This window comes from Eulemur rufifrons, chromosome 28, assembly GCF_041146395.1.
Source record: "Eulemur rufifrons isolate Redbay chromosome 28, OSU_ERuf_1, whole genome shotgun sequence".
Lineage (NCBI taxonomy): Eukaryota > Metazoa > Chordata > Mammalia > Primates > Lemuridae > Eulemur > Eulemur rufifrons.
In genome coordinates, this window is record NC_091010.1 from 5,040,729 (window position 1) to 5,068,045 (window position 27,317).

Consider the following 27,317-nt stretch of genomic DNA (forward strand, 5'->3'; position numbering starts at 1 on the left):
ATGGAGTCCTCGAACCATTCACCGTCCTGGGGATCACTGGTGCATCCTGTGTAAGTGGACGCTGAGTTTGACACCTGGTGCTTTTAAATGAGGGATAAAGTTGTCCTCTCACTGCAAGCACAGCATACCTGTACCTCCAACAGTATGATGCAGTGACATTTTAGTGAATGGGCCGTTTTCAACACTTGTGCCTTGGAGTGTTCATTGAAGCTTTATGAAAACGATGTTTTCTCAAAATCTTTAAAGTCATGTCCATGCTTTAAAAAGTCTCTGTAGGAGAGAAGTGGGATTTATAATGTTTTTAAATTCAATTCTCTAAGATGAGATATCTTTGCTGCTTTCCAGGCTTTGAAAACTATTAAGCCTCTTAACTACCTGTGTTACTGGAAATATTTTTTGGGGAAATTTCACGGTCCCACGATGTCATTCAACTCAGTTTCACTGGATTTCTTTGAACCACAGCTGAAAAGAGCTTTGTATTACTTTTTAATCTCTCTGCAGATACCATTTAGGATGATTGTAATAAAGGTGGTGGCAAAAACAGCTTATGGAACCTTTCCAGTATCTTAGGTTGCAGCAAACTTTGTAGTTTCTTTTTTGAGGTCTAACACACTATATTTTACATGATCACAATGTAATTTACATTATCACTATGTTAATGAGTACGTAAAACATTCTTTTGCATTGATGCATTTTGTATCTGTCTCCATTAAAAGCATAATGGCCATAGTTGTGTGTTATTTGTAAAATGATTTTGTCAAAAGTGCTGTCATGTTGTATAAATGTGATAACCTTTGGTTAAGAGTACAGCTGGGAAACAATTGGAACATATAAATTGTATATTCTGTTCACTAATAGCAATGTATTTTATGAATCAAATTAGCAAAGAACAGGTATATTCTTCCATTTTCAGTCTTTTTTTTAGTTTTTTAACTTCAGCTAAATTTCAGTGCCTTTATGCTGGGGTTCCCTCTTACTAGATGCACCCAAAAAGGCCCTTGTTTTCTTTCATACATGTAACTACCAGGTTTTTAGTAGAGTATTATATATGTGTGTAGCCTACAGTACAGTTATATATGACTAACTTCATTCTGTGGAAATAAACTCAGAAATTAAACAACTTATCCTAATTTCCTTTAGTCTTCCCAAGGCTTCTTGAAAAACATCCAGCTCTAAATTATTCCCAGTAAGGAGTGAATTCCTATGTACAGAATTAAGCATGATGCTGGACAGATTGTTCTAGCACACTAAAAGAGTAATGGTTAACGTGAAATACCTTGATGTTTAGTGTCAGCTCTACTGGAGAAAAATCTTGAATGCCACCAGTAGCCCTTCATTTCAACCCAAATATGAAAACACATTGTGTTTTGGGCCTAGTTGGGACAGAAGAAAATGCCAAGAGTACTTCTTTTACTTTATACCCAGGTAGATGCTTTTAAATGGAGACATTATGCTTATTTTGCAGTTATAACTTTGGTTCTATTTTTACCCTTTATTCAGAATACAGTGCAACATTACAGTTTCTGGTCATTCAATGAGTAGACTTGCTGATACAGTATTGACAACAGGCATGACCCAAATTCTGAGAGTAAGTGGTTTTCCAGTTCAGTGGGGAGGAGAGAGAACAGGTAGGTGCGAGGTCTTCTCTGAAGGAGAAGAGAACCACGTTACTCAGTGAGCCACCAAAGGGTTTTGGCTTCAACCCACTAATGGCTGGAAAGAGTGCCAATCCTGGTCAACCATTCATGATCTTCATCACAGCAAACCAGAATCTAGAATTTTTCAAATTAATGGTAGGTAGAAGAGAATAACTCCAGACTGACTGATAAATTGATCTGGGTGACTACTGAAGTGTCCTTCATTCTTGAGCTGGCAAAATCTTCAGAGTGACTGCTGGAGCAAGGAGCCTTTCATATGCTCCCAGTTATTATATAGTGCATAGAGGCTGGTGAGTGTTAGTCCTGCCAGACCACCTCGTGCTACCCCTCGGAGACCACCTGAGAGAGAAGAGAAAAAGAAACTGAAATAGACTTACACTGCATAGTACCCTAGCATCAAAGGGTTAAATAAGTACTGTAAAATGGAGAGACACCATTTTAAGATAAATATTCCATCTCAAACAGGAGAATGAATCAATTTTAAAGGTCACATAAGGAAACCAAGACTTAACTCCAAGAAATAAATTCCCCAAACCACTTGCCTAATCCATATACAATTTTATATTTTCATATTCACAATCTTTGTTTCACTTTCTAACTTGTTCCTAATAGCAATTTATTATTGAAGTTCCAACCTCAATCATTTCCTGCTAGTCACATAATTTACCACTTCACTAGCACTGTCAATGGGTTTAAGGCTGTAATGAAAGCAAGGTGACACTCTATATTTGGAAACAGTATTACGAACCTTTAAGACTCCGGACAGGTCCTTCAAATGTGGACTTTGAAAACTCAAGAAGCAGTAGTGAGAAGACCGGCTATAATGAAGCTCAGAGCGAGGCGCTGATGATCCCTACCTGCCCCGACTCCTGCACTGATGCATCAACCTCCCACAAGGGATGAGCAGTGAGGGACCTAGCGTCATCACACTAGCTGAAAGAAATTCAGGAACTAGACATTGAACTATTTCTGCTTGACAACAATCGAACAATTTTTCATGTGGGAAAAGATCAGCAATAGGAATTTCATTTGAAATTCTGAAACAAAAGTTTCAATTAGTTATTTAAAAATACTCTCCCAAGTCTAAATAAGAGGAAGCTACAAATAAATTTCTCACGAAAGAAAATGCCAGTCTTGTAAACATTATAAAGTGAACAAAAAAACAAGCTAAGACACTCCCCAGGAATGGGGGTGTCCAAAGAAGCTTTTAAAACGTGATGTTCTCTTGGAGCTCCACAAACAAGTAGGGACCATAACTTCAGGTAGCCAACATTGTACCTAAGGTGTATCTGTTCCACACTGTGTGTCGGGGAGACAAAGGGGGAGCTGTGGAGGAGGGGTTGCCTTACTAGAGGTCCTTTAGCTCTGTGTTAGTCAAGTCCGTGAAATTCAGTGATGTTGCTGAGTTCAAACACTTCAGGACTAACCATTTCTGCCATGAGTGTCCTCCCAGATGGCTTCAGCTGATAGATTAAAGGACTACTCCCTCCAGGAATCTCTCCAGTCTGAACACTTCTGATAGCTGACCTGCTTACGTTTTTCTTAGGTTTTCACGAAGTGCCACAATTATCTCTCTTAAACAGATCCAAACAGAAGCTGCAGACATCATCTATAAACAGCTGTCAAGTGTGTGGTAGAGGGACCAAAACATTAAAAAAGAAAAGAAAACAAAAAAACACTAATCAAAGTAAATGGGAGGTATGTCCTTGAAGTTCATATCATCTCTTTATGTCATCTTGCTGTTACTTTAGACTGTAGGCATGGCAGTTGAATTTGCAACTGTATTCAATGTAGTTGAAAAATAAAATTGGAAAATGTATACTCAATGTATACTCCGCTTGCTAACTTAAAACAATCTGCTCAGTATAATTAGGATCAACCACTGTTTTTGACTAGTAAGTCAATAAAAAGCTGTAGGGCTGAAAGTAAACTATAACACCAAATTCCTAAAGTGGAAAAAATAAACTATGAGGCACAGGAGAATAAACCCTAAAAGGAATCTGCAACCACATGGCAAAGGCTCAGTTATTAGACCTAAACTTTGAGTGTAATGAGGGTTCTTTCAAACAGGTAGCCAAAATGTAGTAAGCTCCATTCTGAATCAACATAAAGCAATAGCCAACATGCCCTTACCACACTGTTCCTTAGTAGAGAAATGACAAGGGTTAGGTAACTGAAAGCACAATAATTTTGCAGACACTATTTCCTACCAAACATTCAACTTCAGACTAACTCCTCTGGACCTCTACTTATTAACAGATCCACAGGAGTGTGAAGTCTGCTCACTACTTTGAAAAGAGCTGCAAATTATTGCTTCTAGTTGGCCCTTTGCTTTGCATGTCTTAAGAACATGGTTTCTCTGTGGCCTTTGTGGAAGGATTTTCACACCAGTTCTCAGCTATCAAGTAACAAGCTTTCTGGGGAATCCTCTTTGGCATAGACACTAGCGGTAACATAAAGACATTGGGATCTACAAGGCTTTAAAGCTCTTTGGGACACTAGTAACATATTAAGTATCTCTTAAGAATAATTTATTTCCCAGAAAGCTTTCTATTTTCTAACCAAAATGCAACAAAAAATTAGTTTAAATCAATGAAGTTACTTCTTTAAAGGTCAGATAGAAAAAAAGTTGTCTTGTCTCCAGCAAGACACCAAACATCAGTGATTTACTTACCACATATAGCTAATCCTAACTCAAGGGGAGCCTTTTATCACATACCAGCCATGTTTTAATTTTAACTGTTTCCATTAATTCCAGGGTTTCCCAACTGGTTGATTTGATAAAAAGTTTAAGGGCCTAATTTAGGATTTCTGTAATTAAACAAATCTGATCAACTAAGCACAGGAATCAGCAAATATACTTGCTTTGAACAGAGAGTAACCAAATAAAGCCAACGGTCAATCTCTACAAAGCAAAGCACACATAAGACTTGTGTTCAAAAAAAAAAAAAAAAAGACTTGTATTCTATCTTTTGGATCTTTACACAACTCTTCCAGAGAGATAGGGCAAATATTACCTAAACACAGGAAAATGAGCCGAGAATATTTTTTTTTTTTTTTTTTCTGAGACAGAGTCTCACTCTGTTGCCCAGGCTAGAGTGAGTGCCGTGGCGTCAGCCTAGCTCACAGCAACCTCAAACTCCTGAGCTCAAGGGATCCTCCTGCCTCAGCCTCCCGAGTAGCTGGGACTACAGGCATGCGCCACCATGCCCGGCTAATTTTTTTTTTTTCTATATATATTTTTAGCTGTCCATATAATTTCTTTCTATTTTTAGTAGAGAAGGGGTCTCGCTCTTGCTCAGGCTGGTCTCGAACTCCTAAGCTCAAACGATCCGCCCACTTCGGCCTCCCAGAGTGCTAGGATTACGGGCGTGAGCCACCGCGCCCGGCAGAGCCGAGAATATTTAAGTGGGATATAGAGCTGGTTAGTGGCAGAGCTAACACATTTAAATGACAATTACTTTAGAGCCAAGATTAGCAAATCTTCCTTAAAAGGGCAAGACAGGGAATATTTTAAGCTTTGAGAATCAAAGGACATTATATAGGTACTTACATAATGTTTAAAATGTAACTATTTAAAAAATATAAAACACATTCTTAGCATTCAGGCAGTGAACAGATAAGGCAGCTGCCCAGCATGAGTTGGTGACCCCTGGTTTAAAGGAACAGCCTTACCTACTTCTGAGATGGCTACTAAATACCATTTTGAGGGGGCTGTTTAACTGTCAAAATTGTGGTACAATACATGTAAAATTTGCCACCTTAACCATTTTGAAGTGTACATTTCAGCAGCAATAAGTACATTCAAACTGTTGTGCTATAATCACCAACATCCACCTTCAGAGAACTCTTTTATCTTGCAAAACTGAAACTCTGGACCCATTAAACAGTAACTCCTCACTCGTCCCATCCTGGCAACTACCATTGTATTTTCAGTCTCTATGAATTTGACATACCTACATTTATTTATAGTTTTCCTTATTTTTATGTAAAGGGGGGGCTGTGAGGAGGGGAGTTCAGTTCCCTTCGCCCCTTTTTTGAGACAAAGTCTCACTCTGTCACCCTGGGCAGAGTGCAGTGGCGTCATCATAGCTCACTGCAGCCTCAAACTCCTGGGCTCAAGTGATCTTCCTACCTCAGCCTCCCAAATAGCTGGGACTATAGGCATGTGCCACACGCCCAGCTAATTTTTCAATTTTTAGTAGAGACAGGGTCTCACTCTTGCTCAGGCTGGTCTCGAACTCCTGAGCTCAAGTGATCCTCCTCTTGGCCTCCCAGAGGGCTAGGATTACAGGCGTGAGCCACTGAATCTGACTTTTCTAAGTACCTCATATAAGTAGAATCATGCATTTGTCCTTGTTCATCCATATTGTAGCATGTGTCAGAATTCCCTTCCTTTAAAAGGCTGGATAATATTCTGTTGTATGGATAGACCACATTTTGTATCCATTCATCCATCAATGGGCACTTGGGGCCAGGTGCAGTGGCTCATGTCTGTAATCCCAGTACTTTGGGAGGCCAAGGTAGGAGGATAGCTGGAGCCCAGGAGTTTGAGACCAACCTGGGTAGTAACATGGTGAGACCCCTGTGACTACAAAAAGTGGAAAAAAAAAAAAAAAATTAACTGGGCGGGTGCGTGTGTAGACCCAGCTATTCATGAGGCTGACCCCGGAGAATGGCTTCAGCTGGCAAGTTGGAGGCCGAAGTGAGCTGTGATGATGCTACTGCACTCCAGCCTGGGTGACAGAGCAAGACTTTGATTCAAAAAACAAAACAAAAGAAAAAAACACAAAACAAAACAAAGGACACTTGGTTTGTTTCTACCTTTTGGCTATTGTCAATAATGCTATTATAAACATGAATGTACTAAACACCATTCAATTTTAAAGAATAATCAATGGCCTTAAGAGTTGGACTGAAATGGCCTGGGTGAAGATCGAATATCAAATTCTGTTCTAAGAAAAGGAATTAACATTCACTGAATTATAGTTATACTTTCAGCTGTATTTAATGCGACTTGTTTCATTTAAAATGCATCACAACCCTATAAAGTGATAACCACCATACACAAGATGAGCACAATACTTTAACTAAAACTTTTAAAGAGATGGGGTCTCAGTATGTTTGTTGCCTAGGCTGGTCTATACCTCCTGAGCTACAAGTGATCCTCCTGCCTCAGCCTCCCCAGTAGCTGGGATTACATGCACACACCACCACACCTGGCTATGAGCACAGTATTAAGAGGACCTTTTTCAAAAGGTTAAATAGGTAGTGAAATATTTCCAAATTTTTCACAACACTTCTGCTTTAAATGGCTTAATTAACTATATATGTTCTATATTCATACCTCTGAAAGATACCTTCATTTGTTGGACTGCTTTATTGTGCATTAGTCACCTGATTAGCTGAGTAATTCTGTTTTTTAGTAATCTACCCATCACAAATATCAGGCAGCACTTTTACTCCACAGACATAAGAGGAAGTCTCAAAAGGATTATAAAATCCAAGTTTTCTTGAGATATCTAAGGGTAAGAGGCTTCTTCTGTTGAAAATGGATTGCATTTCAAATTTTACTCAAGAGCTCGTATTTCTTCTAACACACACATGCACACGTACTCACAAAAACAGCTCCCAGTACATACAGCAAGACAGTAAACAAAATTTAACCTTGGCATAGAACCACCTTGTTAAAAACCTAAAAATTCTTTCACATTGGAAGTCTATAGGGTCAGACAAATTTAAACTTTTAATTGGCAGCACAAGAGTGGCACTCAGACAGCAAGTTTTGTTGGCCCAAACTGCTTAAAAAGATCTAATCAATATTCAAAAAGCTAAGACTTCACACAAAAATATGGGATTCCAATTTCTTTTGAATAAATGGAAGACACTAATTACATATGTTGGCAAATGGCTGGAGCTGAGTGGGAGGTGTTTCTAGACCAAAGGTCGAGCATGGAAGCTCCAGCTGAGCCCTCCCACCCGCCTATATTCTTTTTTCTTTTCTTTTTGGAGGAGTGGGAAGGGGACAGGGCCAGAGGAGGCCTGGCCCTTCCGTCCTCACTCTGGGCCCCAATCCCCATTTTCTTACACAAGGTAAGCCACTATGCTATCTCCTTAAGGGCAGCCCTGAATGTAAGAATGTACTGAACTAGCATGTAATTTAAGACACACCAAAGTATATTTATAAGATAGAGATGAAAAGGCTGAATATTTGATATGACGAAAAGAAATGGGAGTCTAAATCTTTATGTCAAGGACTTTCTTGCAGTAATAAACATAACACAGCCCGAGACACCTTCAACGTAAATTATGGAAGAGGAAGTTTCTTGGTTCAGAGGAGAAAAAGCAAAAAATACTCATTAATTCTATGACAAGAGACAAGTAGATCTGAATTTCCACTGCAACTGTGGAACACAGGAGGTAAGTAATCTGCTGACCCAGAATTCCAACATCAGTTTACACTTGCTTGCTTAATAATTTAGTTCAACACACTGACAATACTCTAGCAAAAGCAAATCAGTATCTTTTATTAATTTCTGGTTTAAAATAAACCCAAGAAGACAGAGCACAGAAATGAATTTTGTGTGGCAGGAATACAAATTTAACCGCCAGATTCATGGATTTGGAAAAGACCTTAGGCACTCTTTTAGTATAGCACCAGCACAAACCATTAAGGAAAGAGGTTCACATTTAGGGAATGGCTAATTCCTGCTGACCTAAAATATTTCCAATTCCCACTGTACTCTTCAAAAATAGAAATTAAAAAAAAAAAAAAAGGAAGAAGCACAGAATGAAAAAGCTTCAATATAGTAGGTATGGAAATATTTTAACAGAAAGAAAGATCATAAGAATACATAAGAAAATGAGTAGTTGTCAGACCAATGAGAGGGTAATTTAAAGGAAGAATTCTGATAATATGATTTGGGTTCTGGTTTAACGATTCTTTAATGAACTATGCAAATATTTTCCAGAAGGTATGAAATGTCATTAATAGATTCCCTAATATGAAAATCATCTCGTGGCACATGAAAATGCATTCAGTAATGACCAGTATTCTACCAGAACAGGAACAGCTCAAGTTTTATTATCATCAATAAGCTTGGGAATCTTAGATTGGCCTAGCCACATATTTTCAGGATATAAAGCCTCAGAAACCAAAAGATATGGGCGATCCCTCCCTCCCCAAAACCCTGGGACATGTTAATCTCCTATGCCCTCCATAAGAAAGTCAGTTTACAAAAGCGAAGTAAATAAAAATCCAGTTCTTCAAACCAAATGCCAGGCCTTTGGGATTACACTTCACATGCCAGAAAGAACCTCTTGATGACTTCTTTATTTCTATTACAAGCATCCACATTTTTCCAGTTAGTAAAAATTCATGTAAAATATCTAATAGGCAGGGATAACTGCCATGATATATAAAATGTTTCAACAAATCAGTTAAACCAATAACCCAATAAAAAATGGAGAAAGGGTATGACAAAGTACTTCAGGGAAGAAATATAAACAACCATTAAACAATAGAAGTTTCTCAATCTCACAAGCAACCAGGGAAAAGCAAAGTAAAACATTAATATTTTTCACCAACTGGTTTAAAAAGTGCAATGGTAGATGACACTTAATACTGGCAAATGTAAGCAAGTCCCTGGAAGGGCAATCTGCATCAGTTACTAACATTTTAAACATGTAGATCCTTTGCTCAGGTAATCCAACTTTCAGCAACTTATCCTGCAACTAACTAAAGCGTATGTGCAAAAGTGTACTACAGTGCTTAAGCCTCGAGGAGGAGATATCTGAACGAAGACAGACAGATGATGCAGCATGTGAGGTAGGTGTTTGGAAGGAGCATTCTAGGAAATGGAAACAGCAAGAACAAAGGCCCTGAAGTGGGAGTTAAAAAGGCAGTGGGAAGAGTAGTAGAATCTGGAGTCATCAAAGTGGCCAGAGAACAATACATCATAGAGAAGGTAGAGAGCCTCACAGGCCACTGTAAAGAACCTGGCTTCACTGGACTTTGATTATTGTGAACTTCTAAATATCAGCACTGTCATTTAATCATAAGCCTGGAAATGTTTATTGTAACTTCCAAAGAGTTAAAACTTTTACACTCTTTTCCTGAGTACAGTCTATACCGGAAGATGTTATTAACAATTCAGGGTTTATAAACCCCTCTAAAACTTTCCTAAGATCTTCAAAGAGATCTGGGACAATTCCTACCACCCACAGAAAAGCAATCACCCCAACAACTAAATCACTGGCAATAACAGTCTGCAAAGGACACAGTACTATGGGGAGTTAAAAATCAACTGAGATATTTCAGTGAGTTTAGTCTTGCCTGGAAGAGACTGCAAGTAAGGAATGGATTGGGCAGTGATGAGGAAGCCCAAGACAGCTAGCTGCTGTGCTATTCAAAGTCACATATATTAATTCAAAAATGTAACAAAACAGAGAGAAAACAATAAAGCAGGCAACAGCCTTGTAGTGTCTCATCATCCCCTCATTTCATCAGTTGTGAAGTTTACCACCTATCACCTGAGTTGAAGCCCTTATCATAAACCCTGAACGTCTGTAATATTTTTTTCTTGACCATTTTGACTCTAGGCTTCTATTTGTATCTTATCTACTAGGTTAATCTTCCCCAAGGATGATTCTAATACTCCCTGTCCCAAAACCGCTGACGACATGCTGCCTTCCAACCTGATTTTAAACTTCTCACCCTAGCCGTCCACACTCTAAGCCTAAACTCTCTCTCTAGACTTTCTCCCATGCCTTCCTTATGCATACCATATGCCCAAACATCATTTGAAATTCAGTCCATCCTTAAGGCCCAGCTCAATTGCTATTACCCCTTTTCCAATTTCTAGAAATTTCCCCAATTTCTCTATCCTGGAGGCAATTTGGTAAGGTGAAAAAGGCAATGGACTTTGGAGTCAGACTAGGGTTTGATTAGCACTAGGCCACGAAAGAGGTGTGTGAGCAAGTGAAAGTAACTTAATTTATCTGAATTTCAGTTTCTTTGGCTATAAAGCAAGGGAGTACCAGTTTACTCCCTTTAGAGACCGGTAAATGAGATGACCTATACAAAGCATGTGACTTTCTTTCTTCCATAAGCACATTCTATATAATTCTTATAGGACGTAACAGTTTTTCTAGAAGGAAGTCAACAGACAATAGCCAAGATGGAAAAATCAAGAGATAGCAAGATAATCATGTTATTTAGCAACATGCAGGTAAAGCAAAGAATTAAAGTAGCTGCCTTTGGGAATGGAGAATTACAGTGAGGATGGTAAGTATAGCAGACTGTTGTGCATCATTAAAATCTTTTAGATTTTAAAAGGTAATAACCTTGACTTTAAAAATTATATAGGTTATTTTGATAAAAATAAAAGTTAAGAAAAGCGACCAAAGATGAATCAACTTAACAAAAAATTAAATTAGGCATTATTTGGACGTTTGCTTCTAAACTAATACAAACTTAACACAAAAGAAAACTATCTGACGCTTGATAGCAACATAATGTTGATCTCCCAATAGAGTATGATTCTCACAGTAATAACATGGTCTAAACTGACTTAAGGGGAAGTCATTCTTAGGCTTTGGCCTTGTGTGTGTCTTGTGATAGTTTAACACGCTGACCTCCTAAGTCAGATTATTGTTTAAAACAAAATCAGTAATTCTGAATATTCCATTGCTTAGTCTGTCCAAGATAAAACAATAACAACAACAAAATGAATGAAAAATACAGAAAAGAATCTCATCTTTTTTTTTTTTTTTTTTTTGAGACAGAGTCTCACTTTGTTGCCCAGGCTAGAGTGAGTGCTGTGGCGTCAGCCTAGCTCACAGCAACCTCAAACTCCTGGGCTCAAGCGATCCTCCTGCCTCAGCCTCCCGAGTAGCTGGGACTACAGGCATGCGCCACTATGCCCGGCTAATTTTTCTATATATATATTTTTAGTTGTCTATATAATTTCTTTCTATTTTTAGTAGAGAAGGGGTCTCGCTCTTGCTCAGGCTGGTCTCGAACTCCTGACCTTGAGCGATCCACCCGCCTCGGCCTCCCAGAGTGCTAGGATTACAGGCGTGAGCCACCGCACCCGGCCTGAATCTCATTTTTTTAATGTCAAAAATCAACCACAAGGCTGGGCATGGTGGCTCATGTCTATAATCCTAGCACACTGGGAGGCCAAGGCAGGAAGATTGCTTGAGCTCAAGAGTTCGAGACCAGCCTGAGCAAGAGGAAGACCCCGTCTCTACTAAAAAAAAAAAAAAAAAATAGAAAAAATTAGCCGGCCGTTGTGGTGCATGTCTACAGTCCTAGCTACTTGGGAGGCTGGGGCAGGAGGATCCCTTGGGCCTAGGAGTTTGAGCTTGTAGTGAGCTATGACGATACCACTGTGCTCTACCCAGGGTGACAGAGCAAGACTTTGTCTCAAAAAAATAAATAAATAAATAAATAAAAAAAATAACATCAACAACAAACCATATGATCCAACAATCCCATTTCAGGGTATATATCCAAAAGAATTAAAAGCAGGATCATGAAGAGATATTTACATAACCATATTCATAGCATTATTATTCACAATGGCCAGTAAAGTAGAAGAAACCCAAGCATCCCTTGGCAGACACAACTGCAAAATGTGGTATACGTACATATAATGGAATATTATTTAGTTTTAAAAAGGAAGGAAATTCTAACACACGCTAAAACATGGATGAACCCTAAGGACATTATGCTAAGTAAAATAAGTCACTCACAAAAGGAAAAATACTGTTTGATTCCACTATATGAGACACCTAAAGAAGTCAAATTCAGAGAGAGAAAGTACAAGAATGGCAGGAGCTGGGGGGAGGGGAAAATAAGGAGGAGATGTTTAATGGGAAACAGTATCAGTTTTACAAGATGAAAAAGTTCTGGAGATCAGGTGTACAACAATGTGAATACACTTAAACACTATTAAACTGTACACTTAAAAATGGTTAAGATGGTAAATTTTATATTATGTGTAAACAAAAACAAACCATAATAAGGACAAAGTTAGAACATGAGATAATACTACAAAAAAAGTATAGTTTCCTTGAAAACCACGGTACAAAACGCATACTTCAAATGTATTACGAGAAAGCTCTCAATTCAATAGTACTTACCTGTACATTTATACAACATGCCTGTCATGGTTCCGGCTGCTATTGTGTTGAGGTCATCTTCTGCACCTCGTGTTTTCTCAATGATAACACCAAATGCACTATAGAGCAAAGCTAAAGGGGACACGGATGTGCTCAGTGACAAAAAAGTGATTATAATATCATTCACAAAAAAGTGAATATATCGGTTTTCACCCATAGTTCCTGGCTTATAACTCCCATGGCCCTTGCTATTTCTAAAGTGACTAAAACGTAAGCATATCACTTGTTAAAGTATTTGTTCTTCTGTCCTTTGTTCCTGAAGCAGCTTCGGAACAGCTTTAGAGCAATAAAGGTGAAAGTCTTGTTATAATAGTTAGGCTGCTTTAGGCCTCAGGAAACAGAGTCTCTCTCTGAATTCCTTCTGCCCTAATTTCACCCAATCCTTTTTCTCCCCAAAGCAGGCCATAGAAACTAAAAATATAATTTCCTCCCACCTTTCTGTCTTGGAGCTGCCCATAAAGAAATTCTTTGACCTATCTTGTCTGACTGTGGGTCATAAGACCCCCATTTCAGGAGGGGTCTTGCCTCATACCCAGGAGGAATGAATGTTACACAGAAAGGCCACGAATCTGAACAGACAATCCTTGCTGGGTTTCCCCCCTCAGTCTACTAGTATTAGATCACACCCTTTTTGTCCAATCACATTTCTACATGGTTGACCATGCTTCAGTCATGCCTACCCAATGAATTCTCTAATAGAGCCCCAAGAAGATGGAGTATGGGGAGCTTCTGGATAGCTGAACTCATGGAGGCTTTGCAGGAAGGTAAATGAGAACTCATCCATGTGCTGGATGGGCGGCACACTCCCACTCCAAGGGAATGAAAGCTACTGTTCTCAGGGACCCTTAAAGACCTCACCCTATGCAACTCTTCATCTGGCTGCTTATTTGTATCCTTTAAAATATCCTTTACAATAAATTGGCAAACATAAGTATGTGTTTCTCTGAGTTTTGTGCGCCGATCTAGTATATTAATCAAACCCAAGGAAAGGGCTGTGGGAACCCCGGTTTATAGGTGATTAGTCAGAAGCACAGGCAAAATAACTTGGGGTGTGCAATCAGCATCGGAAGTGGGGCTCAGTCTTGTGGAACTGAGTCCTTAACCTGTGTGGTCTGATGCTATCTCCAGATAGATGGTGTCAGAATTGAACTGAATTAGAAGAAACTCAGCTGGTATCCACTTACAAAACTGATTACTTGGTAAGTGGATAAATAGTCCCACATATCTGGTCATAGAAGCCTTCTGTGTTGATTATTGTAGTGTGAGAGCAGAGAGAAAAAAGTTTGTTTTTTCAACACACAAAGTCACTATGGCAATATTCAGATAAATTTATTCAAAGATATATGGAGTGATCATTAGAACACTGTTTCTAATAAGCAAAACCCTGGCAACAAATAAAATGCCCATGCATCAAGAGCATTTTGTACCACGCGGAATGGAGTTTCCATAGAATGGAATACTACATGGTCCTTAAAGCAAATACCATGAAGAGCTATATTCACTAATATGTAAAGCAGGTACATGTGTGCATGAGTATATGACTAACTGGCTATGGAAAGAAATGTATGGAAAGATCCAGAAGAAACATCAATAGTAGCTATTTCTGGAAAGTACCATAGGGAATTCCCAGGAAGAATATTTTAAAATTTCACTTATATGTTACCCATAATAGCTGTACTTTGGATTAAACACACACATGTATTTCTATTATAAGAAAAAAATATAATTTTAAAAAATGTGACATTTGATTCTCATAACATTAGGAACTTTAACACTAGCATCATTTAGTTTTAAACGCTCTTCCCTCAAACCACCTTTCTATACCTTTACAGATTCCTATCAGGAATGAGTATGTTAAACCTTTTTCTTATCCTTTCTTAAAATTATAGCTACACTTAACCACTCCCTGCAAACCAAGCTCAGCCTTACAACTCCTCTGCTGTGGTATTTTATACTTCTATGAAAGCTCATCTTCCCATTCAATTTATTTAACTGAAACTGATCATGAGCAGAACATTGTGATTGGTCATATTACAATGGGAACACAAACGATGACCAGCCATCCCAGTTTGCCCAGGACCGAGGGGTTTCCTGGATCATGGAACTTGCAGTGCCAAAACCCAGAAAGTCTTGGGCAAAGACAGCTGATTAGGTATATAAGCAATCAAAAAGGAACAGAGGAGGGTGACTACGTAGTGTAGAAGGAATGCAGGCAGGAGCAATATATGGAAGCAGCCATCTATTAGGATCCAAAATGTGAAACTGGCTTCGTGGTATGAAAATGTACTGCTTCCAAGCTCCATGATAAGGCTAGGATCTTACTGTGTCACAATAGAAGCCTCTTCTATCTTTTCAATGAGTTGTCTATATTTTCCCTTGTTTAATCTGCCACAATTTAAGATTAAGATTTCCAGACTTTAAGTTCATAAATTATGAAAACTTTGGATGATAGGGCATAAGTGCCATAAGAGGGCTATTATAAGTCATCAGTAATCAAAAGAGCCAATCATTCATAAACGATATGACGTATGAAAGCATTTCGTTCCGACTAAGCACTACTAAATTACCGCTTTCCTAGAACTGCACGTTTTCATTATCTACAAAGGACCTACTGCAACTCTGGCAATTAGGTCTTCGAAATCTACTCAGGTAAACAGACTATTGAACAGCTATTAGGAAAACATAACAAGAGGGATGGCTTAATCTAACACGTCTCACTGCAGGACCTTGAACCTTGCCTAACACACAAAACTCTTTGCTCTGGACCTAAATTATTTGAATTTCATTTAGTTAAAGCATGATTTTATTTTGTGTCCTGCTTGCAAAGCAAAGTGTGCAGTGTTTAAAAAGATTGAAAACATTAAAAAATAGTATTAGTACCTCAATTATTTCATTATATAGTTCATGATCTTTCCCTAAGCAGTACCTATTAATACATTACGTCACCAGAATGAATGTAAACATAATAGTTTCATATCCTATGACCAGAATTTTGGTTGATCAAACTGTTCATGATACGTTTGCACATTCATTCTTTGTGTTAACAGTTAATTATCAAATGAGATCTCTACTTACCCAGAGAACCTAGAGTATTAGCCCAAAGTGCCCCTTGCCTCGTCACCATATTCAAAATCCTATCAGGGCAAAAAGAGAGAAAGAATTTGCATTTAGGAACATTACTTAATTCTAGCAATCTTAAAAAAACAAAAACAAAAAACCCCCATAATAGTAGCTATTTAAAATGCCTAGATCCAAGCTCCAAAGTTTTAATTTTAAGATATATCTTATATATACCTCCTTGGATTTCAGTAAGGATGGCTTTTATGCTACATAAATCAAGACTTTAGGCAATGACTGAGGAAAATTCTTATTATTATTGATGTTGTAAAATTATTAAATACTTATCAAATATATAAGGCTTTGAATGACAGCCTGGAATGTATTTTATAAAGAGGTTTCCATATTGATCTATGTAAAAAATGCCACTGTTTAACTATGACATGCTCGCTTGATTTTCTTTTTGGGAGGAGAGTATATACTTAGAATATTAAAGATAGCTGGGCATGGTGGTGCATGTCTGTAATTCCAGCTACTTGGAGGCTTAGGTAGGGTGATCACTTAAGACTAGGAGTTTGAGACTGGCCTGAGCAAAAAAAAAAAAAAAAAAAAAAAATTTTTGAGGACAGGGTCTCACTATGCTTCCCAGGCTGAAGTGCAATGGTGTGATGATAGCTCACTGCAGTCTCAAACTCCTGGGTTCAAGTGATCCTCCCAAGTAGTTAGGTCTACAGGCATGTGCCACCATGCCCAGGTAGTTTTTAAATTTTTTGTAGAGATGGGGTCTTACTATGTTGCCCAGGCATGTCTCAAACTCCTAGCCTCAAGTGATCCTCTCACGTTGGCCTCCCAAAGTCCTGGGATTATAGGAGTGAGTCCTGTGCCAGGACAAAGGAAAAAAAACAAACAAACCAAAAAAAAAAAAAAAAACCCCGAACAATTAAAGAGAATCAAGTAAAGAATGTGAAAATACAGAATATAAAGTAGAATTACAGAGAAGAACTCAGCCATTTAAACTAGAACACACAGAGAAAGCATTCAGTGTCTGCTCCCAGCCTAGAACTAAGCAGTCAAAGTGAATGCTTAGCACACTCTCAAGGAAGCACAGTTCTGCCTTGCACCAGTGCCAGACGCCACCAGAACAGTGACGGAGACAACTGGATGAAGAAGACAACACATTACTCTCCCAGCAGTGTAACACCATCACAGGAATGGTTCTGTCCGGACAGCTGACTACTGCTGGAAATTATAGAAGTACAAGAACAAAGACTAAAATAATTCATTCAATTTAATTAATGCTCTATAGTAACAAAAATTTGTATCACCTCTAAAAGGTTGTTTTAAAAAAGCAATAATGTTTACAAAGAGAAGTATATTGTTTTAAATTATGTTACGTATTTACTAATATATTTTAAATTTGGCACTTTTTTTCATTTGTAACAAGCTTTTAATAACATTATTTTAAGAAAGAAAGCAGGTTATCTTTTCTAAGGACTTTCTACTTCCAAATTCATATTTAATATGATGTTGGGGATTTGGCTCAAAAAGATGGGAGAGGAGGAAAAGACAGGACACAAATGGCCATGGTTATCAGTTGTTGAGGATGGATTATGGTTCACAGATATTCACTACACTATGTATTTTGTCTACTGTTGTATAATTCAAAATTCCCCATTATACAAAAATTAAAAAAGAAATTATTGAAGCAAGGAACAAATAATAAAAACATTGAAGGATCTTGGCTGGCAAAGCAAGGACAACAATCCACACAGTAACAGGGATATAGAAAACCTGACAAGCCTTCAGGTTTCCTAAGGTCTAATTCTAGCACAGTTGCTGCCATCTGCTGGCTGAACACTACATGAGGAAGGTGAAGGTTAAAGGGTCTTAAAACAAACTTTTGACCCATGGAGGAACACATACTCACAACTTCAGTTATATTAAGTATAAAAATGTGCAAAACTGAACAACATATTGTTCAGGGAATATCAACAGGGACTGGCTGTGTTTATTTCTTAAGCAAGGTGAAGATATCCATTATGTATACTTTCCAACTCTTTTAATTGTATTTTTCCCTTCTCTGCAAACTTCAAGATCCTGAGACAAGACTGTCTTATCCTCTTAAAAATACTTTTAAGTTCTAGGAATTTTATTTAAAATTTCCATGGCTCTCCATTTCAGAAATAGTGAAATCAGTAAAAGTTCAAGTTAAATGACCGCAGTTCTAGCTGTCACCCTTACAGGCTGCCTGAATCTTCATTACCATGTCCTATGGTTCTGTGTGCCCCTAAACAATCCAAAAATTCATATTGGTAATTGAGCAATTTGGAAAGGATGTCATATAGGTTTGGAGAACAGAACAGGTATACCTGAGAAGTTAGGTTAGGGTAGCACTAGCTAAGTGAGGGACACTGATTCAAAAAATCGTTTCTTTAAAAAGGGATCGATTCAGTTATCTGATTCCTTGATTCCTTTTGAGTAAGATTAAAAACAGAAAAAAAGACATAATCTCATGGTTATACTCATCAAACCAACAAAGCAGAGGTTAGTATTCGAACATCATTAAATCAGATTATATGAGACTTACTGTACATTTCTTGGTTTGGACCAGGCCATGTTCTGAGTTTCCTTCAATCCTAGCCGAAGACCATTCACTGCCCCAAATGCAGCCCCTGGTAAATCATAACAATTGATCCAAATAATACAGCTTTGTCGTAAAAGAAACAAAGAAACAAAACTGCTCTTCTGATTCTTTTTCATGTTTAATAGAAAAAGATGACAAATGTAAATAATGATGTTTTTAAAAAAATCCTGAAACCAATATTCTAATTGCTTTAGAGATCAACTACTTGGACTGAGGACACTTAAGAAAAAAATTATTACACCCACCTGTCATGCAACATCCTCCTATGGTAAAGAAGGCCAGTTCAAACCTGCCCCGGGTTTTATTAGCTCCAGTCGGTAAAATAAACTCATCTGTATCCTAAAGCAGTAATGACAAAAGCCAAGCTGAGTGCTTGTATTTACATTTTTTAAGTAGTTTTTTTTTTTTACAGAAGGCAAAACCTTAAATTAATTCAAACTCAGTTATACTTACTCAAACAAAAATAAAACTTTCTGCAATAATAGCAACACCTAAGTCAAAGTGAAATGAAATACAAAACACAGATTTAGTCCTTAGAGGGATTCTCATTCAGAACTGTGTTTCCTTCATAACATAAATCTGATAGATTGTATGTAATGTGTAAATCTGAAGCAACAGTGCAAGAGAGTTTTAGAAAGGACAGCTCTAGAGAGGCGTACTGAAAACTGTGAGAAGTAACAGCTGACAGGGTGTATCAATCAGAAAAGAAATTTTCATTCTGTGTCAATTATTTACTGAGCATCATTTTACTATATGTAAAACCAAATGATCATGAAAAATGAGCAAAAACTATTTAAGCACAACAGTTTGGATCAGTCATGCAAGAGCAAATTATCCCCTTAATAATTCTTAACTGTTCGAGGGGCATATATTCCTTTGATAATCTTCAAAAACTAGATAGACCCTCTTTCTAGTAAGCACATACACAAAATTTGGCATGAACCCCTAGAACGTCACTCAAAAATCTTAGGTTGAGAAATGGTATTCTAAGAGCAAAATATGATCAATTTTTAATAGTCAATACACCTTTATGAAAAACAAATTCATTTTTGTCAAGCTTTCCATGCAAAAATAGTTAATGCAAGCCTCTGATGGATAGTACACACCCATGGCAAAAAAAACCACACAGCATGCTACAGTTAACACAGTAGAGGCCACTAACAAGTAACATTTCTCCCACAGCCCTGTGGCAAATACTGAATGTCAGTAAATGCATTCCTTATCAGGGAAACTGTAGCTCTGCATTGGTTTTTGATTTCTAGCTTGTGCACACATTCTCACCAAAAATTGCACAAGTAAACAAGAACATCTGCTCTCATCACACAAAAATAGTCTGTTGGGCAAATACGAGCAAACTCTGAATAGATCCCATGTCATGTACACTATATACAGTTTTGTAAATGTTGGGTGCTTCTTGACTTTTAAATTAATGACTTAGTTTTAAATTGTGCTTCTTGTTTGAGGTTTTTAGAAATGTTATAGTTGATCAGATAAGGCACATAATTATCCTTCAATCCAGAAATAGGAAATTAAAAAGAAAATGGCTGTGATGAACACTATCAAGCTAGTACAAGTGCATGTCAGCACCAAGTCACTCTTCAACTAGCATCAACCATAATAAAAACACTACAAGGGTTTCAAGCAAATGCATATCAATTCACATACAAACAAGGTCAATATCAAAGTATGTTAATACACTGAACATAAGGAAGATATGTTGAAAAGTTCTCATTAAACTTGTACTGCTAACACTCTAGGACATAAGTGTCACTAAAATACCCTAAGTACCAGTGTTTGCTAACACAGAAGAGAAATGAATCCAAGAATGGGCATCAATGTACCCACTGAAATAGAAGGCTAAGATTATGTAAAATTTTCATATAATTTCAAGAGGATGACACTATGAACATTAGAAATATTTAAACTCTCCTTGCTTTTATACCAGATGTTCATCTGGGCTAACAAGAGGAAGATTTATTACTTAATCTAATTTTTAAAACATTTCAGTAAGGATGCAAGGGTAGTGACAATACAAAAGCACTATCAAGAGAAACTACATACAGTGCCTCAGATAATAGCTGTTGCCAAAAATCACTATATGGTGAGTTCACAGGTACTATTTAAGATGTCTTTAACCTTCAAAAGTATGGAAAAATGTTTCACAAAATGTAATTTTTATCAAGGTATCATCTTTAAATTTAGGGTTTCCATGATTATTTGTAATAACAGAGACAATGAAATTTAGAAAACACTTTTTCAATTCTGAAGTCCCTCGAGTATTCCAATAGAAGATGCCAGTATAGGGTCACAATGGTATTGTATTTTTAACTAGAACTAGAGTACAATCTTTCAAGTTTGGATTCAACATTTAAGCAAATTACATGTGATTAGTTTTGAAATTCTGAGTAAACAATTCATGGAAGGGTACTTTTAAAATAAAAATCAATAAACACCCAGTGTTAAAAGATAATATTTAAAGAACATTTCCTGCAAAAGCAATAAAAGCTTGAAACCAGTAAGGTCCTAATCATCAACTAGCTTCAATCTGAACACATTTCCCAAAGAAGAAATGAGCAGCTGTAAAATGCTGTTAGTGATTCAGCTTTGAAACAAAAAGATCCAGTCATTACTCCTAAAAAAATTTATGTAACAGTTACTGATATATAACTCATATGCCATATAATTCACACATAAATGTATAATTCAATGGTTTTTAGTATGTTCAGTTGTGCAACTGAGACCACAATGAATTTCAAAGCATTTTCATCACCCCAGAAAGAACCTCTAACCTATTAGCAATCATTGCCCATTTACCCTCAACCCTAGGTACTACTAATCTATTTTCCATGTCTATGTATTTGCCTATTCTGGACATTTCATAAAAATGGAATCATACAGTATATGGTCTGGCTTCTTTAATTTAGCAAGTTTTCTAGGTTCATTCACATCACAGCATATATCAATAATTTATTCTTTTTATTGCCAAATAATATTCCATTATATGGGTATGCCATATTTTGTGCATCCATTCATCAGTTGATGAACATTTGGTTTGTTTCCACTTTTTGGCTATTGTGAATAATGAATGCTACTACAAACATTCATTCACAACTTGAGTGTATATGTTTTCAATTTTGTTGGGTATATCTAAGAGTAGAATTGTCAGGTTTCTTGGGTATACCTAAGAGTAGAATTGTCAGGTTTCTTGGGTATACCTAAGAGTAGAATTGTCAGGTTTCTTGGGTATACCTAAGAGTAGAATTGTCAGGTCATAAGGTAACCCTATTTTTCACATTTTGAGAGCTAGTTTCCAAAACAGCTGTATCATTTTACATTCTCACCAACCAATGTATAAAGGCTGAAATTCTCTACATCCTCACCAATACTTGTTATTGTCTGTCTTTTTGATTACAGTCATTCTGGTAGGTGTGAACTGGTATATTATTGGGTTTCCGTGATTTACATTTCTCTAATTAATGACACTTAACACTTTTCACGTGATTATTGGATATCTGTGTATTTTCACGGACATAGCTATTCAAATAGATATCTCCACTTTCATGGAGATGTCATTCAAACCCTTTGTCCATTTTATAATTGGGTTGTGTTTTTATTAATGTTTTAAGAGTTTTCAGAAAATTAAAGATTTAAGTCCCTTACGAGATATACAATTTCTAAATATTTTCTCCTAGTCTGTGGGTTCACTTTTTCCTTTCTTGATGGTGTTGTCTGAAGCACAAAATTTTAAAATTCTGATTCAATTCATCAACTTTTCCTTTGATCACTTATTTTTGGTGTCACATTTAAGAATCATTGTCTAACCCAATGTCACAACTATTTGCACCTATGATTTCTTCTAAGAGTTTTATAGTTTTAGCTCTTACATTTAAGTCTTTAATCCATTCTGAGTTGATGTTTGTATATGGTGAGGTCAGGGTCCAACTTCATTCTTTGGTGTATGGATTCTAGTTGTCCCCAGCATCATTTGTTGAAAAGACTATTTTTTCCCCACCTAACTGTCTTGGCACCCTTGTTGGAAACAAATACACTGTAAATAACGTGAGGGTTTATTTCTGCACTCTGAATTTGTTTCCATTTATAGATTTATTCTTATGTTAATATCACAATGTCTTAATTATTATGCCTTTGTAGTAAGTTTTAAAATTGGGAAGTATAAGTCCTCTAATTTGTTCTTTATCGAGGTTGTTGGCTATTCTGTATCCTTTGAATTTCCATATGAATTTTAGGATCAGCTTGTCAATTTCTGCAAAAAGGCCAGCTGTGATTTTGATAGGCACTGCACTGAATCCGTTGGTTAATTTAATTTGGGGAGTAACGTAATTTTAACAATGTCTTTCCATTTTTCTTAAAGACCATCATAGGTCTTTAATTTGAAGTTTTCAGAATATAAGTTTTGCACCTCAGTTATATTTATTCCTAAGTATTTTATTCTTTTTGACATCATTTTTTTTTGGAGTCTTGCTCTGTCACCCCGAGTAAAATGCAGTGGATTCACTGCAACCTCAAACTCCTGGGCTCAAGTGATCCTCCTGCCTCAGCCTCCTAAGTAGCTGGGACTAGAGCCGTGGGCCAAGATGCCCAGCTACTTTTTCTATTTTTAGTAGAGACTGGGTCTCACCCTTGTTCAGGCTGGTCTCTGCCTCCTGAGCTCAAGCAATCCTCCTGCCTCAGCCTCCCAGAGTGCTAGGATTACAGGCGTGAGCCACCGTGAGGGCCAGGAATTGGTTTTGCAATTCATTTTTGGAGTGTTCACTGCTACTATATAAGAATGTAATTGATTCATGTATATTGACCTTGTATTTTGTGACTTTACTAAACGCGTTTATTACTTCCAAAAGTTTTTTGTGGTTTACTTACAATTTTCTACAGATAAGATCATGTCATTTGCAAATGGACAGTTTAACTTCTTCCTTTACAATCTGGATGCCAGTTCATTCTCTTGCCTAATTGCCCTGGCTAGACAATGTTGAACAGAAGTGAAGAGAGTTGACATGCTTGTTTTGTTCCTGATCTAGGGAAATATATTCAGTCTTTCACCATTAAGTATAAAGTTAGCTTTGGATATTCTGTAGATGTCATTTATCAGGTTGAATAAGTCCCTTCTATTTTTATTTCTAGTCCCTTCTATTTCTAGTTTGAGTGTTTTTTTTAAATCATAAAGGGGGTGGTGGATTTTTTAAAATGCTTTTTGTGAAACTACTGAGATAACCATGTGGTTTTTGTCCTGTATTCATTCCTTTAATGCTTTATTATAAATTGATAAAGCATAGTATATTAATTTTCACATGTTAAATCAACTTCGCTTTCCTGAGATATTCAAGGTATCTTGAATTCAAAGAGATTTTACTCTTTGAAGCTTTTGAGGTTTTAGTCCAGTACCGTGACATTGCAAACAACTTTAAAAACAAACTTTGTTAACTACTTACCCCAGAATTTTTATTGTGGTGCTTTTTATTAATTCTCTGTTAGTTTTAAAAAATAAACCTTTGAAGGGAATTAACTGAGAGAGATGTAAGCCAAGTCCCTAGGGTTTGTGAGGAAAAAAAAGGGTGAATGGAGACAGGGACTTAGTGCCTCCAGAAGTATGTCATACTTCATCAGTATAAGTACTTGGCTCTTTAAAAAAATGGTAAGATAAAGGAACAAACTAATAAAATCTTAATCTTACCTGTACAAGGTATCGTGGATCCACATTTAAATAAGGAGACAGAGGGTTCATACCAGTCACTAGAGAGAAAATAAAATGTCATATTACAAAATTCTTCAAGTTATTTCATTTAGAGTTAACTTACCTTGTCATCGTTACATGAATTTTGCTATTTTTACAGGCTCACTGAACGTGCAAATTTTTCCTGTTTTAGCCTATCTGTCAGTTTGGGGGCTGACTCATCCTGGGGTCCTCAATCCCAAACCAGGTCTTGCACTGGTGGCTCAGGCTCCAACATCAATAAGATACTGGCAATAACACAGACTGAATGATCAAACTAGAAGGAAGCATAGCCCAGGCCAATTATAAAGCTAATTTCTTTACTACAAGAATGCTTGACAACCTTGCAAATTGCAAAATAAGATTTGTAAGAGATGAATCAATTCCATGGGAAATATAGTGCTTTGGTTTCTGTGTATGTGTTATGTATAAATATTTCAAGACAGTTCCTTCAGATGTTGGTGCTAACAGTTGATTTAGCATGAAGAGTTGAGAATTCTTGGGTCATTACCACAGGGATCAGGGTTAGTGCAAAAGAAAATGTGAACTTTCAGAGGGCCAGAACTGAGTTCCATAATTTTGAAAACCATAGAATTTATCAAGGAAAATCAACTTTCTCAAATTTTAATCTTTGGATCCTTCTGTGTCTCAGTTGATTGTTTACAAATCTATGCATTACCCATGACTCTTATCTTCTCATCACTTGAAAGCCCTGTTAGTTCCATTTCCAGTATTTATTTTGAATTGTGTTATTTATTGGCATCTCTATCACTACTATTCTAGTCCAACCATCAAATATCACAGCAATAGGGCGAGGTGGCTCACGCCTGTGATTCCAGTGCTTTGGGAGGCTGAGGTGGGAGGATCATTTGAGGTTAGGAGTTTGAGACCAGCCTGAGCAACACAGCAAGACACCCAACTCTACAAAAAATAGAAAAATTAGCCAGGAGTGGTGACGCACAGAGGCAGAGGCAGGAGGATTGCTTGAGCCCAGTAGTTGGGGGTTGCAGTGAGATATAATGACACCACTGTACTCTAGCTCAGGCAACAGATCAAGACCCTGTCTCAAAATAAATAAAATAAAATAAAATAAATAAAAAAAATCTCACGGCAACAAACTCCTACCTTACTCCTTGCTTCCTCTCACCCCTTCAATTCACTTTCTATAAACCCAATAGAGTGATTTTTTTTTTTTTTTTTTAAAGAGACCAGGTCTTGCTATGTTGCCCAGGCTGGCCTCCAATTCCCGGGCTCAGGAAATCTTCCTGCCTCACTCAGTCTCCTGAGCTGGTGGGATTACAAGTACATGCCACCATGCCTAGCTTTTTCTTCAGAAAAGCAAATCAGTCCTAATGGCTTCCCTCTAAACCTGTAATCAAATATAAACTCCTCACCATGGTTTATAAAACCATACATTAGCTGCCATTCCCTGCCTCTGTGATCTCATCTTCTATCACTCCAACTCCCTTATAACTCTGCAGACACACTGGCCTAACAGCTGTTCCTCAAACATGCCAAGTTTGCTTCAGGGCATTTGCACTAGCCATTCTCCTGGACACTTGCCTCCCAAGCATTTATATCATATTCAGGTCACAGCTCAAATATCAACTCCCCTGAGTTGTTTTCCTCAACCCGTTCTAAAATGGCTTCCTGCTCTTATCACCACCCCATGATTCTGTTTTAATTTTCTTTATAGCACTTACCACTAACTGTGACATTTTTATGTTAATGGGCTCCTCAGTATTAAGTAAGCTCCATGAAAACAAGAAATCACTTTATTTTGAAACCACTTCAGTCTTGCATCTATAAAGTAGTGACAGATTGTAGGGGCTCAATGAATGGTGTTCATCCTCTGGTCTCTAAACTTACCTTCAAATCTTAATCAAATTAACATAACAATACTTTGTCACATTAAGGTAGCAAGTGCCTTCTGTGCTCTGAAACTCAGAGACTCTAAGACCAATAAAAAACTGTGTTCTAGACTCAGTTTTGACACAGGTGACACGAAAGGACTTGTTGTTGTTGTTGAGTGTAAAAGACCTAGAGAAATATTACAAGGATTCCCAAAATAGAAAATACTTTTGTAGATGCCTTATCCACCATCAGGTGCCTATTATCTTTAGATCCAAGTTCTATTTATCCAGTTGAATATTCACAAAGTCCCAAAGACCTGGAATACATATGGACTGAGGAGAGGCAAAGGCAGGGAATACATGCTCTGCATCCTTGATCTTGTGCATATTTCCTTTCCTATAATTCTTACCTGGCTTCTTTCTTCATGTCTATAAATCACCTTTAAAGTCAAGGTCACTTCCCGGCTCCTCTAGATGGTTTCCCGGCCTGTCCCAATTCATATATATGTCTCACCTGCACACATTATTAGAGAGTTTTGCCCTGACGGCTACTTTGGGATTTAGAATATGTCACTTTGTGCTAAAAAATTAACCACAGGCTTGCTATTTGGAATACATTTACTTCCAGATGTGAGCTCTGCTCTTAACCCAAGAGTCAAGCACACGGCCCAACACACACGAACATGTGTGATGAACAAAAGGCACGAGACTTAGATATAAACTGAAGAAAGTCCAAGTCAATTATGGGCATCTATGGCCCTAAAAACTCGTTTGATCTTGAAAGAGCGGCTGTAGCCCCACCATTGGTACTGAGGCTTGTGAACGCCAGCAAGATAAAAAAACAAACAAAAACAAAAAAACAGGGGACACCTCGTGTTCGGTGTAGACGCAGGAACCAGTCAGAAATGTTAGTAAGCTAGGCCCGATACTTACGTGGGACGCCAGCCAAATCCGCGTGCGAGTAACCGGCTCCACCGGCTCCGAAAAAGCCGGCCAACCCCCCTGTAGTTTTGTTGCCGCTGCCCCCGCCGCCTTCCATGGTGTCGCAGCAAACTGCCTGTCTCTTCCCGCCGGTGCCTCAGGCCGGGGTTGGGCAGTTGCTCCTCGGTAACAGCGGGACGCCCCGTGTTACCACCACCTCCTTCACACGCTGACCTTCCGGGCGCCGGTACCCGCTAAGCGCTACACTT

General features: G+C 37.6%; 1 protein-coding gene and 1 non-coding gene across 2 annotated transcripts; both read right to left on the minus strand.

The window, feature by feature from the left end:
* Window positions 1–1,436: 1,436 nt before the first annotated feature.
* Window positions 1,437–27,297, minus strand: LOC138375963 (mitochondrial import inner membrane translocase subunit Tim23). Its single transcript, XM_069459820.1, has 7 exons — window positions 27,061–27,297; window positions 24,236–24,294; window positions 18,792–18,885; window positions 18,490–18,574; window positions 15,921–15,979; window positions 12,807–12,917; window positions 1,437–1,997 (listed from the first exon to the last, which is right to left on the minus strand). Exons 1-7 carry the CDS (start codon window positions 27,164–27,166, stop codon window positions 1,882–1,884), a joined length of 630 nt encoding a protein of 209 aa, XP_069315921.1. The 5' UTR covers window positions 27,167–27,297; the 3' UTR covers window positions 1,437–1,881.
* On the minus strand, window positions 16,943–17,146 carry LOC138376739 (small nucleolar RNA SNORA74). Its single transcript, XR_011231715.1, has one exon. It is a non-coding gene; the product is annotated as a small nucleolar RNA SNORA74 (small nucleolar RNA).
* Window positions 27,298–27,317: the final 20 nt, after the last annotated feature.

What these genes read in the sequence shown, in the direction of transcription:
- LOC138375963 (XM_069459820.1), bottom strand. Translation starts at nt 27,166, where the DNA reads ATGGAAGGCGGCGGGGGCAGCGGCAACAAAACTACAGGGGGGTTGGCC. An exon ending in GGATTTGGCTGGCGTCCCAC is followed by an intron (nt 24,295 to 27,060) that starts GTAAGTATCGGG and finishes TTTTCTCTCTAG; the next exon opens with TGACTGGTATGAACCCTCTG. An exon ending in CATGTTGTATAAATGTACAG is followed by an intron (nt 1,998 to 12,806) that starts GTAAGTACTATT and finishes CTTCTCTCTCAG; the next exon opens with GTGGTCTCCGAGGGGTAGCA.